At 32.4% G+C, this 14,415-nt stretch overlaps 1 protein-coding gene and 1 pseudogene across 3 annotated transcripts; both read left to right on the forward strand.

The window, feature by feature from the left end:
• The first annotated feature begins 402 nt into the window (after positions 1 to 402).
• On the forward strand, positions 403 to 2,868 carry LOC107903890 (putative potassium transporter 12; annotated as a pseudogene).
• A 2,497-nt stretch (positions 2,869 to 5,365) lies between these two features.
• LOC107903891 (uncharacterized) lies at positions 5,366 to 11,690 on the forward strand. 3 transcript variants are annotated; one of them, XM_016830072.2, is made up of 11 exons: positions 5,366 to 5,747; positions 7,602 to 7,981; positions 8,215 to 8,373; positions 8,736 to 8,823; positions 8,923 to 9,020; positions 9,280 to 9,372; positions 9,454 to 9,597; positions 10,164 to 10,271; positions 10,961 to 11,012; positions 11,096 to 11,154; positions 11,237 to 11,690. In XM_016830072.2, the coding sequence occupies exons 2-10, from the start codon at positions 7,628 to 7,630 to the stop codon at positions 11,122 to 11,124; spliced, it is 1,125 nt and encodes a 374-aa protein (XP_016685561.1). In that variant the 5' UTR covers positions 5,366 to 5,747; positions 7,602 to 7,627; the 3' UTR covers positions 11,125 to 11,154; positions 11,237 to 11,690. The 3 variants fall into 3 exon arrangements, with proteins under 3 accessions (XP_016685561.1, XP_016685560.1, XP_016685562.1); XM_016830073.2 differs by having other exon boundaries at positions 5,371 to 5,747; positions 7,602 to 7,682; positions 7,880 to 7,981; positions 11,096 to 11,690; XM_016830071.2 differs by having other exon boundaries at positions 5,367 to 5,747; positions 11,096 to 11,690.
• Positions 11,691 to 14,415: the final 2,725 nt, after the last annotated feature.

The raw sequence follows: 14,415 nt of genomic DNA on the forward strand, positions 1-14,415 counted from the left end.
AAAATTATTGTGTCTACCATGTGTTATGTTGTGGTTGTGAATTGTGAAGGGAAAAGATAAAAAAAATTGACTAAAATCAATAAAAATATATAGAAAATAAGTTATTAAAAAATTATTAAAATTTTTAGAAAAAATAAATAAAATAAAAAAATATATTATAAAATAGAAAATTATAGTAAAATAAAAATTATAAAAAAATCATAAAATTGTAAGATACATAAATATAACTTACTCATCTCAAACATAAAAAAGAAATAGTGACATCATCTAAATGGCTTACGATTACTCCCCATTGTGACCATTTTTTAAGTTGTTATTCAACATGGAGCTGACTTGATAGGCTTCAGCCTAAGGCCCCGTTCTCCTTTGCTTTTTAGATGGACTTTTGCAATAAAAAGTCCTTTTTCTCTTAAAAGCAATAAAAAACGGCTTCCATTTTAGAATAATTTTCACCATCTAAAAAGTCCTTTTTTTTCAGATGGAAAAGTTAAAAATTTTAACTTCTCTTCAGGCAAAAGTGCTTTTGGCTGATAATTTCCATTTTTCTCCCCAAAAAATTTTCTTTCCTCTGGTTCTTTGCCTGAGATATCAAGTTCTTTGCCTTTGTTTCTTTTCCTCTGGTTCTTTGTTCCTCTTCCGCCGGTGAGTTTCTTTTCTTCTTCTTCTCTTTAATTATTCATTATGCTTTGTTTTTAGTTGTTTTCTGATTGTTTAGGGTTTAGCAAAAATTTTACAAAAATTTTACATTCTTCTATAGGGAATACTGTCAACTGAAAGGGGTCAAAAAGCTATATTATCATTTGATTCTTATGAAAGATCTTTGATTGAGGTAAATATTCTGTTCTATGTTTTGTTTGCTTATTATATTGTTTAAACATTATATGTTCCTTAAACTTATGATTGAGGATAAGAAGAATGTATTTTCATTTGATTTTACTTCATTTTAGCAAGGAACCCGATGCTTCCCATTTGGTAAACGGCTCCTGGGTGTTGATCGCAAGTGATCCACAAGCTCGATTGTTCACCCTCTCTCTATTGAATTTGCTTCTGGGTTCCGAACCCCAACGCATGGATTCTGTTAAAACTGCTTTGTTTAAGAGGCACAGCAATTACAACATTTCAGTTGATGAAATCGGTATGAAATTGGATTTCGTTTGGGCACCTTATGTATTGAATTTAACCTATTTGTTGACGGATTTCAAGACTAAAAAGAAATACCCTGATGTTATGGTAATGGGGGCTGGTCTATGGCATATGCTTCATGTAAGCAACCCATCAGATTACGAACTTGTTTTGCAAAGGTTAAAAAGTTCCTTGGTTTCTTTGTTTCCATTTTCAACAGATATCTCCAATGCCTATGGTTAGCAACTTTTCTCACCACAGTTTTCTTTTTGTTTATTCAAAGTATTCTAGTGCTAATTTTGCTAGCATATGCTTCACTCTAATGCTCGTTTAATTGTTTTTTCAGGCATAGCTGAAGTTGTTGTTATGCTGGTCACAACTGCCTTGGTGACACTTGTAATGCTTCTGATATGGCAGACCAATTTGCTTATGGCTTTGTGTTTTCCACTCTTATTCTGGTCGATAGAGCTGATCTACTTCTCAGCTGTTCTATTGAAGGTCATGGAGGGAGGTTGGCTTCCACTTGTTTTTGCTACTTTCTTGCTCACTGTCATGTACATTTGGCACTATGGCAGTGTGTTGAAGTACCAGAGTGAGGTCAGAGAGAAAATATCCATGGATTTCATGATTGAACTTGGCTCTAAGCTTGGGACAGTGAGAGTTTTGGGGATCGTTTTGTTATACAACGAGCTTGTCCATGGTATTCCTTCAATTTTCGGGCAGTTTCTACTTAGCTTACCTGTCATCCATTCTACTATCGTTTTTGTATGCATCAAATATGTACCTATTCCTGTGGTACCCCAAGAAGAGAGGTTTCTTTTCCGTAGAATTGGCCCAAAAGACTACCATATTTTCAGGTGTATTGCTCGATATGGTTACAAATATGTCCGAAAGGAGGATCACCATGCATTTGAACAACTTGTTCAATCCTAGAAAATTTCTTGCGGAAAGAAGCTCAAGATCTGGCATTAGAAAGCAGGTTGCACGAGATGGTTATCGATAGTGTTTTTGTGAGCTCAAGGGATCACAGAAACATGGATGTTCCTAGTAACAAGGAGCTTAAAATCCCATTGATACGTGAGAGAATATCGGAAGAAGCAAGAAGTTGTGTATTAGAAGAAGCACCGGCATCATTACCGTCTAGTGTCATGTCATCGGATGAAGACCCAGGCTTGGAATATGAGCTATCAGCACTGCGACAAGCAATAGATTCAGGATTTACTTATTTCTTGACCAATGGAGATGTGAGGGCAAAAAAGAACTCCCTTTTCCTCAAGAAACTCGTCATAAACTACTTCTACGCGTTCCTGCGGAGAAACTGTCGAGTTGGTGTGGCAAATATGAGTGTACCTCACATAAATATCTTGCAAGTGGGCATGACATACATGGTTTGATGAGAGTTGCCATTGATTCAGAGCTGCCATTTTCTTGTTGATTCAAAGTATTGTTTTTTAGCTCAATAAGTTTGAGAATTAAGCCATGCATATGAATCAAATATTTTGACATTCACAATTGGCCGCCAGTGGAAATTTTGCACTGATTCTGTTGTTTGTGCGTAGTATACTTTCATTTTTCCTTGGCTTCTTCAAGTTTAGCTTTTCAGGCAAGTAAGTCCATTGACAAACACTTTCTGTTCAGACACTTTCTAGATTTACAACTCAAGTGCACATTATATTCAAATTGTAAGTGCTATTGTAAAATTTTTAGTATTTATATTTGGTATATAAATATTATCCCTTTTTAAAACTTTAATCTAAATATATGTAATATTTTAATTTGTTAGGTTTATGTTTTCTATGTTATGTTAATATCTAATATGAGTTATATATTCAAATACATTTTAAAATAAAAAAATACAAATATGTTAAAAGCATTAATTAAAAATAAAAAAAATAATTTTTATAATAATACAATTGTGTCAATATCTAATTACAAATATTTAATTATAATATTTAAATATTTAAATATAGTTTATACATTCTAATTAAATTTAATAAATAATTAATATGAATTACTTAGAAATATTTAAAATTAATATTATATATTAAAATATTAACAATAAGTTATAATAAATTATTTTTTATATTTTTGCTAAAATGTCATAATATTAACTAATTTGAACATTATTTAAATATATATTTGTTACTTTATAATATCATGTCTAAAATGGACATTTTATTCTTTAAAAGTACTTTTTGACAGCAATACCAAACACTCAAATTTTTCAAAAGCACTTCTCAAAAGCACTTTTCTACAACACTCTCAAAAGCACTTTTCAAAAATAATGAAGAACTACCCCAAAATCTTATGATACTTGCTTCCAACTTCTTCTCCATCACCAACGATTTCAAAGTACTTGGACTGAAATCTACCAAGCCTACCCCATCATTGAATAACAACTTAAAAAATGGTTGTGGTGGGGAGTAAGCAATTTAGATAATGCCACTATTTTTTATGTTTAAGATGATTAAATTATTTTTATATGTCTTACAAATTGTATGAACACTTACAAAATTTTAAAAGATTTTAAAAACTTTTGAAATATTTTTAATAAATTTTAAATATTTTTCTACATTTTTAATATATTTTATAAAATTTTAATAATTTTATATCTATATATGTATTTTTATCGTTGTTATTGATTTTAATAATTTTTATCTTTTTTCACACATGTCACAATCACGATGTGACACATGACACAAAAAATAACTTTAGAATTTATAAAATGTAGTCAATTAATTTATAAGGGAAAACTTATGATTTTTTATAAACTTTTCTATATTTTAATAAATTTCTATAGTTTTTAGATTTTTTTTAATTTTTATTGATTTTCATCATTTTTCCATCACTTGGTAGAGTTAACTAAAATGATGGAGGACCATTAATTTTAGTGGTCAACTGCTAAAATTAATAATCAAAGAGCCTTTTTGATGGATTTTGGCAAAGCATGACTAATTGTTTTCTTTTAAAAAGTTTGAGTGCTTTTTACACACTTAAGCCATATATTTATTATATAAGTTTTTAGAGTAAACTGCATTAATAGTCATCAAACCATGATTTTTTTGTCCCTCAAATATGAAAAGTTACAAAATGGTCGTTCAACTATTCAATTTTATCTTTTTTGTGCACTTAACTATCTTAGATTTTTGGGTGATTCTATTTATATGTTATCCTGTTAGTGATGAAAAAAAAATTGAATAGTTGAGTGATCATTTTTTAACTTTTCATAGTTGAGTGACAAAAAAAGAAACATTCATGATTGGGTGACCTCTATCGTAGTTTACTTCAAAAAAATGGTCTTAGTGTCATGGGGTTAGACCTTTTGTTTCACAATTCGTTAGGCTTTAAGCGATTTCTTCGATTTAAATGCGCCTAAGTCAGCCTAACACTCACAAAGTTAGGATTATTGCAGAATTATTCCAAGGCACCGACAATATAGTGGAAGCAACTCAAAAGAACAAAATAACCACAATAAAGCAAAAGTACGCCAAGTACTTGAGTAAATGCTCTCAATTAGTATTCTCTTATTAATGAAGGATTACAAATGAATTCAATGGTTGATTACAAAAGAGGGTCCCTCTCTCTATTTATAATTTAGCTCCCCCGAATCCAATTGTACTACTAAATTTATATCGATGAACTCGATCGAAGCCTATCTAACATTTGACTATTTAATTTACAATCCACATGTTACCATTGATTAAAGACAAAATAACCCTCAAACCAGTGATGAATTTTGAGACTAAATTTTGGGAAGTTTGACTAAAATTTTAGGAGTTTAATAAGATTATTTAAAAAAAATTAAAGGTCTAATTAAAATTTTTAAAAACTTAAAAAAAATAGATGAGCTTAAATTTAAAAAAAAATTAAAAGGAATAATGTAAATTAAAATTTGAAATACAATTAAAGGGAAAAAATAAAAATTTCTAAAAATTTTGGGGAGTGATCTGGATCTACTTGACTTCTACAAATAATGGATTGGAATCCATTATTTGACTTTACTAAATTTGAATATTCCATATATAATTTTATTAAATCATATTTTAATTCGGATAGTAGAAATACTTTGGTTTAAAGAGATATTCAAAATTTAAAGCAATTATGGATACGGGTTGAGATTTTAAAGCAGTTATGTAAATAGAATTATGATACTACTGTAATCTCTATTTGGAAAAACGGATTTGGTCTCAGAATAAAATAGCAAGTTAAGGATTCATTCATCAAAACCCTTTCACAGTTTCTCTTTTGTTTACTTTGTTGATTTTTTTGATAATGCATCGGACCATTTAATCAGGCTCAAAAGTTTGTTTAAAAAATTACAAAAAACGAAACCCATTTTCAAAATGGACCAGACCTTGGCTCAGGCTCGTCCCAAATTTTTAATACTGATATTTTAATTATTTTAATGTTTAGGTATACCTCCCAGCCTCCCATCGAGTCCCCTCCCCTCCCCCTTAATCCCAAATCAGTTCCGTCGACAGCCGTCTCCATTCCGGCGGCCACTTCGTCTCCCACTTCCTCTGTCGCCGGCGCCCACCTGATTTCAGCCCCAATCCCTGTCTTCTGCTTCCTCTGTTGCTTTCTTCCACTGTTGTGGCAGGACTGAGAACTTGAACCCAACTCAGGTAAGGCTTTAAATATCATCACCAGTCCTTCCAAGTTGCCAGTATTTCTCTGATAACTACGCTTAGACTTAATTTTGGGTGCCGGGTGCAAACCTGACCGAGCATTTCACTGTTATGGGCCCATCATTTATCCCTTTGTGCTTAATTTGTATGTTATGTAAATATCAAACTAAATAGTTGTTTGCTGCAGATATATATATATTTTGTTGGTATGAACTTTGGAATTTCCAGCATGATAATGTACAGAGAAAAAGTGGGATAACAGTGTATATTCTGCTATGTGAATGACAAATTCGTTTATTATTGCTTTGAAGTTTGATAGAATCTTGAAGTTCCTTGATTTCCCAAAGTAAAATCCCTGAAAGAACAAACGAAACAGTGGTGCATTAGGGAGGATCCCACTGTAATCTCCCTTTCCCTCTCATTTTGCACTGGTTTGTTAATCTGTAAGCAATAACAATAAGAATAAGAACAATAATAACAATAATAACAATAATAACAACAAAACAATAACAAGAAGAACAAGAACAATAATAACAACAATAATAAGAATAAGAATAATAATTATAATATATTATTATTATTGGATTTTAAAATAATACCGATTTTTTATAAAAAAGAAAATTGCAAACATTAATTTATAGGATTTTAAATCGAATTCATGAAGATTTAGGGGGATTCAGATTCATGGAATAAGTTCTATTTTTATCAAAACCGGAGTAAAGATAAAAGAGAGCACTATCTTTTGTTTTCTTTTTCTTTTGTATTACACATGATTTGAGATCGCTAATCTCAGACAAGATTGTGAGAGTTACACATGATTCTTCACTCGTTAATGGAGTTTACTATGATATCTAAGATCATAAAAAACATATATACTTGCAATAGTATATTAATTGACTTTTGTTGATAGACAGGTTTTCTTTTCTCTTTAAGTTTTAATCCATATTTTAAGCTTTACATAAGAATCAGTCTTTCATATTTCTTAATGATCTGACAGTAGGCACTTGATATGCATATATTAGGGTTTAGTATATTCGTATGGCAGTATGTGTATATGTTTGGACTATCTCCCAAATATATGCATCAGTATATTTAATGAGCATGTAAGTATAATTTAATTGTTAATTGAGTTGTTGATCCGATGAAAGCAATTTTTTATTTATTTTAATTTTATTAAAACATTTTTTAATTATCTTTTATTAACTTAGGATGGAGACGAAAAGTGCTGGTGAGATATCTAAATGGAAATTCATAATTACAAAAAGTCTGTTTGATTGTTGAGAAATTCTGGGAAATGAATAGGAAAAATCAAGATTGACCCTTAGGATTTCTAGCCTAGATTTCTTTTCTCCCTTTTTGGGGTTCTTTGTTTTCTTTGGGACTGTAGGATTTAATGACCTAGGGTTTGTATAATTTTCCGAAGCGAAAAGCACAAATAGAAAATGAAGTTACTAAAATCAATTTGAACTTGTTTGAATTAGTTGTCCTTTGGGCTTATCAAAGAAATTAAAATTTGGGTTCTTCCTGCTTTCTACATGTTTCCTTATCGATTGACTTATTCCTTTTCAAATTGAGATTTTGGTTACTTTGATGTTTCATTTTGTACTAATAAGAAAAGTAAAGCATTCAGCATTCTTTGCTAATGATTTTGGTCTGGTTGTGGCATTGTTTTTGTTAAGTTTGTTTAGTTAGGGTTTAGGATTGTATGATAGGAAATTTTTGCCCTAACCTTTATACTATTTAACAAATATGTTATATGAGTGTTGGACACGGATATTCGTTCAACACAGATATTCGGTATATCAGTTATTTAGTTGGAAACTTATATTTGTTTTAACTCTATAAATTTAGGAACTGTGGAGCAATTTTACTCTCTGATGAACTGCCTGCCACACATGCATGCTTATGGTTCAGCTTTATTTAGAAAGACTGGTAATTTCATTTCAACTTCTTTGAACCAATGCCATGTTCCCTTATGGAAAAGAAATTTTGAGCACGCGAGTGTTAAGACTGTGGATCTAGAGTTCTTGTTGACAAGATTTCGCACTCAGTGTTACTCTTCCCGGAAAAGTAGTAGTAGTACCAAAAAAACATCCGGGACTAAAAAAGTTGATCCTGAACAACCACAGGTGATGGAAAACGAGAAAGATGCATTCTTTGTAGTGAGAAAGGGAGATGTTGTTGGTGTTTTCAAGAGCTTTGCTGATTGTCAGACCCAAGTTGGATCCTCGGTAATTCTTCTTCCTTTTTTTAATGTCGCCTAAAGTTGATTTACTTTTAGGCTGATTGTTGTGCTATACTTTGTTATTCCATATTGCAATATTGATAGTTATGTGCTTTTTAGATTTCAATGAAATGACATAATTGTAATGCAAATAACATAGTAATCTTTCAAATTTAGATACTGTGTTTCTTCTTTTCGTTGTTCTGTTAACTTTGACATGTTATTATTCTTTTGGAGTAGATATGTGATCCTCCAGTCAGTGTCTACAAAGGCTACGCTTTAACAAAGGAAACTGAAATATATCTTTCTTCCTATGGGCTTAAGAATGCTCGCTACACTATTAGAGCTGCAGATGTGAAAGAGGATATTTTTGGAGCGCTCATGCCCTGCCCTTTTCAGGTGAGACCTTGAGCATAAACCTTATGCATACTGCAAATTTGCTGTTTGTTTGATCAAGTCTATCGGAAAAAAAGAAAAGATTTTGATGTTGTCTTCCTTTTTTTCTGCATCTGCACCCATGTCTCTGTTTTGCTTGAATGTGTTCCTGTGACAGCAATTGCACCTAAAACTTGCATCTCCCAATTAATGTGATCTGCTTGGAGGTTTTGAGGCCATCGATGATCAATCTATTTGTTCTTTGATTAGTTTCTTTCTTTCACATGTTAACTGTATCACAAAAGCTGTTTTATACCATCTAGAGAAGGTGAAGACATTGACTTTTATAGATTTGAAGGCTAATGTTTCTATTTATTATGTTTCAGGAGCCAGCTTCTTCTAAAGGTGAAACATCTCATTATGATGCAACCAAAAAGAGACCACAGGATATGCTTCAGTTAGAGTATGGGGTAGGTTAGTAGTTTTAATGTTCCCTGAGCACATCATTATTAATATTAAACAAGTTTGGGTGTGACATTATTTTTCAGTGTTTTACCTTTAACCGTTTGTAAGGACTGGGATCACTTGGTTCAATAGCCGTAGCTGATCTTGCGAGAAAGCATGTCAAGTTGGATCCATATGCTGAAGCTCAAATAACATCCTCTGGTCATGTAAGTAGATTTGGTAGTGACAGTTGATTATGTTGGTGAATATTGACATTAATTTCATTCACAGAATTGAACAGATAGTCTTGAAGGACATTGTTTTTTTTATCATTTTATTCAAGATGATTGAATATAGTTCCTCAAACAACATAAGAGTGTTTCTTGTGAGAGAGAGAAAGGTGTCTGAATTAATTTAACAAGATTAAGTGATGCTTTTTTGCTCCGAAAATAGGCTTTGATGCCCATACTTGTGTCTTTATGGCAGCAATCTTGTACTCTTGAGTTTGATGGTGCATCAAAAGGAAATCCTGGACCTGCTGGTGCAGCAGCTGTATTGAAAACTGATGCTGGAAATGTGGTATGCAATTAACCATTTAAAAATTAGACCTTTTCCACACATAAATCTTTCCATGATGCTGGAAACCTTGAGTTTGAACAGATCTGCAAATTGCGCGAGGGTTTGGGCATAGCAACCAATAATGCTGCTGAATATCGCGCCCTAATTTTAGGGTTGAAACATGCTCTTAGAAAAGGTTATACGAACATTCATGTCCGAGGTGACTCGAAACTCGTTTGTATGCAGGTAATCCAACTTTCTATCTGTTTATTGTTGCTTTGTTGATGTTATTTTTCTCAGAAAGAAAAATCTGGATGATAATGCTGAAACTAGGTTAATGCTTCAGAGTTTTAGCCTTCGGGCAATTTGTCTCCTTAGCAACTTGGTTCTGCATGGAAGCACTGTCCCTTCTCTCTTTTTCCTAAAAATTTTCCAAACAAGAAAGTTTTATAATTTTCCTTCTTAACTTGGTTCTAAAAGGGATGAGTATTTAATATGATTAATGGAGTTTCCTATTAGAACGCACACCTATTCTCTACCTCTGTCATGCTTCCTAAACCCAATCTTTTGCCCCCAAAATAAGAAAATTTTTCTTCTCTTTTGGCTGGCCTGTCACCTGGGACAAACTAAACTGTCTCTGGACAAACTATAGCTCAACTGTTGCTATTCCCGGGCTTCAATAAGGGCCTAAATCTTGGTTGACCAAAATAATAATAGTGCCTAAATCTCGGAGCTGTGTTGTTTATTTTCATTTTATTGAAGTATTATCATTTCAAGTGAAGGAGCTTAGCTTCTGTTTTGTTGTTGAACAGCTGCAGGGTTTATGGAAAGTCAAACATGAGCACATGTCTGAGTTGTGTGAGCAAGCAATGAAACTGAAGGATAAGTTTCTTTCATTTCAGATCAATCACGTTTTAAGGGTATGACCAATTTTTATACTTGTTAGCAAAGTAATGGGCAAAATTTCTTTTTCTTATGACTACTATGGCCTCTTTGTTGTGTCATCATTGTTAGGTCTTTATGATGTTATTTTTAAAGTTTGGATCATTGCTTGCATCTACAATTTTCTTTTTACTTATATTTAAGCTCTTTTATATGGAGTGCATGCTTTGGCTATTGTACCAGCTTTTTAGCTTGGAATCTGTAGAATATAAATTGATGGCTGATGTTTTTTTTAATGCCATTTGTATTTCTCTTGGATAACGCATAATAAAAAATGAGACCTTGTAAATAATTTGCAGTGTTAAAACATCAATTTTGATCAGTCTTACCAATAATTCTCAAGTCTCAAATCTAAACAACCTTAGGGTGGGTTTGGATTTGCGGTGGGGTGCGGTGCATTTAGCTTATTTTTTGTCTCACGCTATAGTGCCGCTACAGTATCTAATCTCACCACCATTGTTGTTTTTACCGCCAATCCAAACCCACCCTTAGACTAGTCTTTGCAATAATGCTATTTTACTGTTATTTCTTCCGTTTCATTGTGTTTTCTAATTTAGTCAAATCAATTACTCCGAAAATGCATTCTCATGAATAAGATCTTTGGTCACTTTTTTGTCTTTTTATTGCATTGCATGATTTTAACCTTTCTTGCTCACCTCTGTGAAAGGAATCGAATGGCGCGGCTGATGCTGAGGCCAATTTGGCTGTCAAACTTGCTGGTGAGGTTTGGTTTGAACCATTTTGGTATTTATCAAGATCAATTAACTGCTGGATGTTTATGAGATCTTTCTAACCCTTGCAGAAGGTCAAATCCAGGAGGAGTTGGCCTAACTCATTGATTGTGCTGGCGGAAGTTTTTTGGTTTGTTATGGAATATATTTATAAAACACGAATGAGGTCTAGGATTTTGTCACTCTTTGGCTAAAATTTTGACCTTGTGTAGGTGCAAAATTTTGCATTTAAACCCCAGAAGATCATGTTATTGTTGGCCTTCAAGCTCAGCTCTTCAATGGAGCAATGCAAATATCATTTTTTGGTTTTGTTTGTGGCAGAGGCATGTTAATGGGGATATCAAATTCAAATGGCATACATTTTGGTTTTATTTTAAACCCTTATTCTACAGATTGTTGTGGGAACCTAAGATCATCTACAGTGAAGCAAAGGGAGTGAGTTCATTATGAGAAATCCAGTAAGGTCTAGATTTACCATTGCCCTAAGATAACTCTTCAGTGTTATTTTGGATCTCTCTTCGCCGCTCTAGGTTTCCATTTTATCCCAATGTAGAAAGTTATGGGTGAAGTTGTTTATGATTGAACCAATGGTCATGCTTTTATGGGACTTTGATATATTCTTTATTCCCTCTTTAAGGGGCTCATTGAAGTGCATGATTCCAGTAATTTTCTGGTATTGCTTCTTTTTTCTTTTTATTATCCTTTGCCTGATTTAGAAATTTAGATTAGCCTCGATCAATTTTATAATTTAGGCAGAGAAAGTATACCATAACCGTTATTTTATACAAATGGGCGAAGACCAGCTTATAAACACTGTAATATTCTGATTCCACGTATCCCATGCCACAACGGTTAGGGAAGGAATTATTGGTGTACTTGTAGAAAGATTAAAATTTTGAAAGAATTTTTGTTTGGGTAAACTAAATTATTAGAAAGTGGTAACTTAATTTTAAAAATTTATGACTAAATTAAACTATTTAAAATTTTTTATTTAAGTTATTGAACTATTTAAAAAATTTTATTTAAATAATTGGGTTATTAAGTTTTTTTTAAAAGGTTTGACTAGTAATTTTCAAATAATAATTTGACGATCGGTATGATAGATTAGTATTCATTGGTAAGTAGAAGAATATAACTAGATCTGCGTTGATCTGGTGGTCTGTGTTGAAGATTGAGGAAGAAAGTTTAGATTTTAGTCTGCAAATTTGTGATTTCTAAAGTTGATTTATGAAAAAAAAATCCTAAATTTTTGTCAAATGCATATACTAGATTAGGCCAAAAAATAATATTGGTACCAAATTAAAAAACGTGTCAAACTTAGATATTAAATAATATATTAAGCTTTTCTTTTTGAAAGTTTACAAATACAATTAAAGTACAAATAAGCACAAAGTGTAAAATCAATACAAATGGGAAGAATCCAAATTAAAATTAACTAAGTGAACTAAAATCCATATATAACAATAAGAGATGATAGGATTAAAAATTCATACTTAAATATAGATATTTAAGATACCAAGCTTGTGCCTTTTATCAAGTATAGCCAGGAAAGGAATTGTGGAAGATTTAATATTAACGAAATTTCAATTATTGCATGCGTTATTTTAATTTCGGGCAGAGCAGTACAATGAGTTTAGTTGAGCAGTATCTGTTAATGGTTGGGCCCGAATTTCAGTGAGAAGCAAGTAAGCTAACGATGCCCAACAAACAGTTTAACAGCATCCTGCTTTCACATGCCGACTTGGAACCATGTAAGTCAATTTCAATTACCAAAAATGTAATCAAATGAAAGAATCAAAATGAATTAAATTCAACTCCAAAAAGTTGGTAAACAAGATCAAACGTTAATGTGGATTATGTGCTTCATTCAAATACGTCTCAGAATTCTTCTTAAACTTTTTTTCTTGATTTGTTTTTAATGTTTATCTTATTTATCAAGTTCATTATGTTTATGAGATCCATGAGGAACTAATCCTCTTATGGGGGATTAGTGAGTGGAGGTGTGGTTAACTAATTGCTTTGTAGGGTTTTCTTAGTGGATCAACTATTTGGGAGAGAAAGAACTTAAACCCTAGGCTTGACGATTCTAGAGAGTCATTTAGGTGTGGTTAACTAATGGTCTATCTGTGAACACCTTAGCTCCGAACCGGTTGGACTGTGAGGTCGAGAGATAAGTAGTTGTTGCTGACTCGTTAGTTTAGTAGAAGATTGAGAGATCCTGCTAAGGTAACGACTAGTTGATTGAAAACGAAATTAAAATTAGTTATGACCACCGAAGTGAGCTAATCATCCATGTTTAGATTTGGTTAAGTTTATAAGTTAGTTTTCCAAAGTCTCTTTTGTTTATGTCATTTTTAATTCTTTATTTATAAAATCAAAAAATCCTTATTTATGTTTCGTCGTAATATAATTTATTTAAATTACTAATTACTTCTATTTGCGTTTAGGCTAACTTTAATTTAGTACTCGCGTCCCTTGGATACGATCCTTGGAGCACTCACCTACTTCGTTGTAACTATATTATAACCTAACCCGTATACTTGCGGATACCGCCTCAATTCCATACATTTAGTTGTAGTATTCAGACTTTGGACATTAGTATGTCTGGAGGCAATCAAGTTGTTGGCGCCGTTGGCGGGGAGGTAATGTTAGCAACTTTCAAAACATTAACAGTTTTGCAAAATAATGTATGGTTTGTTGGATCTAGTGCCCTGAGTGTAGTATATTCGATTGTGAACTTGTAATTTTTTAGAATAGATTGGTTAATAAAAAAAATTCATTGATTACATTAATATATACTTTGTATTATTGTCCTCATATAGTTTTGCATACAAAGAAAATTGAAAGAATGTAACACTCGAAAACTTGAAATAATTGGAGGACTAAATTGAAAGAGATCGTAAGCTGGCGGCCCCTATTAAAAGAAATAGAAAGCTAAAAACTAAATTGAACATGGTTGATAATCAGACTTGGTTCGGTTAGAATGGAACCAGCCGGTTCCCTAGTGGGGGACAACATGATTAGAAAGGGATGGTTCTCCTAAGGTTGGAAATAGCGTGGGAAGGGCTATAAATAGTTGGGAGATGGCTTCCCAAATATTATTTTCTTCCTGATTCTATTTCATTTTCTCTCTTTTTCATCTTCTTCTTTAGATACTTTGAAGAAGAGTAGGCTATGAAAGGTTTTGCATGGAGCAAACTTCATGAGGATAGAGTTGGTAAAGTAGGAAACTAGAAAGCTAGTAAGATTCTTAGCCCTTCTGTGTGCGTAAGAATAGGTAAATATGGTTACGAACCTTCAGAAACATTTTAGGGGTTCTAAATGCTTATGAAAGTTTAAGCTGTTTTAGATGAAATGCAAGTTTAACCAGTAGATTTTTTGTTGTAATGTT

This window comes from Gossypium hirsutum, chromosome D05 (assembly GCF_007990345.1).
Source record: "Gossypium hirsutum isolate 1008001.06 chromosome D05, Gossypium_hirsutum_v2.1, whole genome shotgun sequence".
Classification (NCBI taxonomy): Eukaryota; Viridiplantae; Streptophyta; class Magnoliopsida; order Malvales; family Malvaceae; genus Gossypium; species Gossypium hirsutum.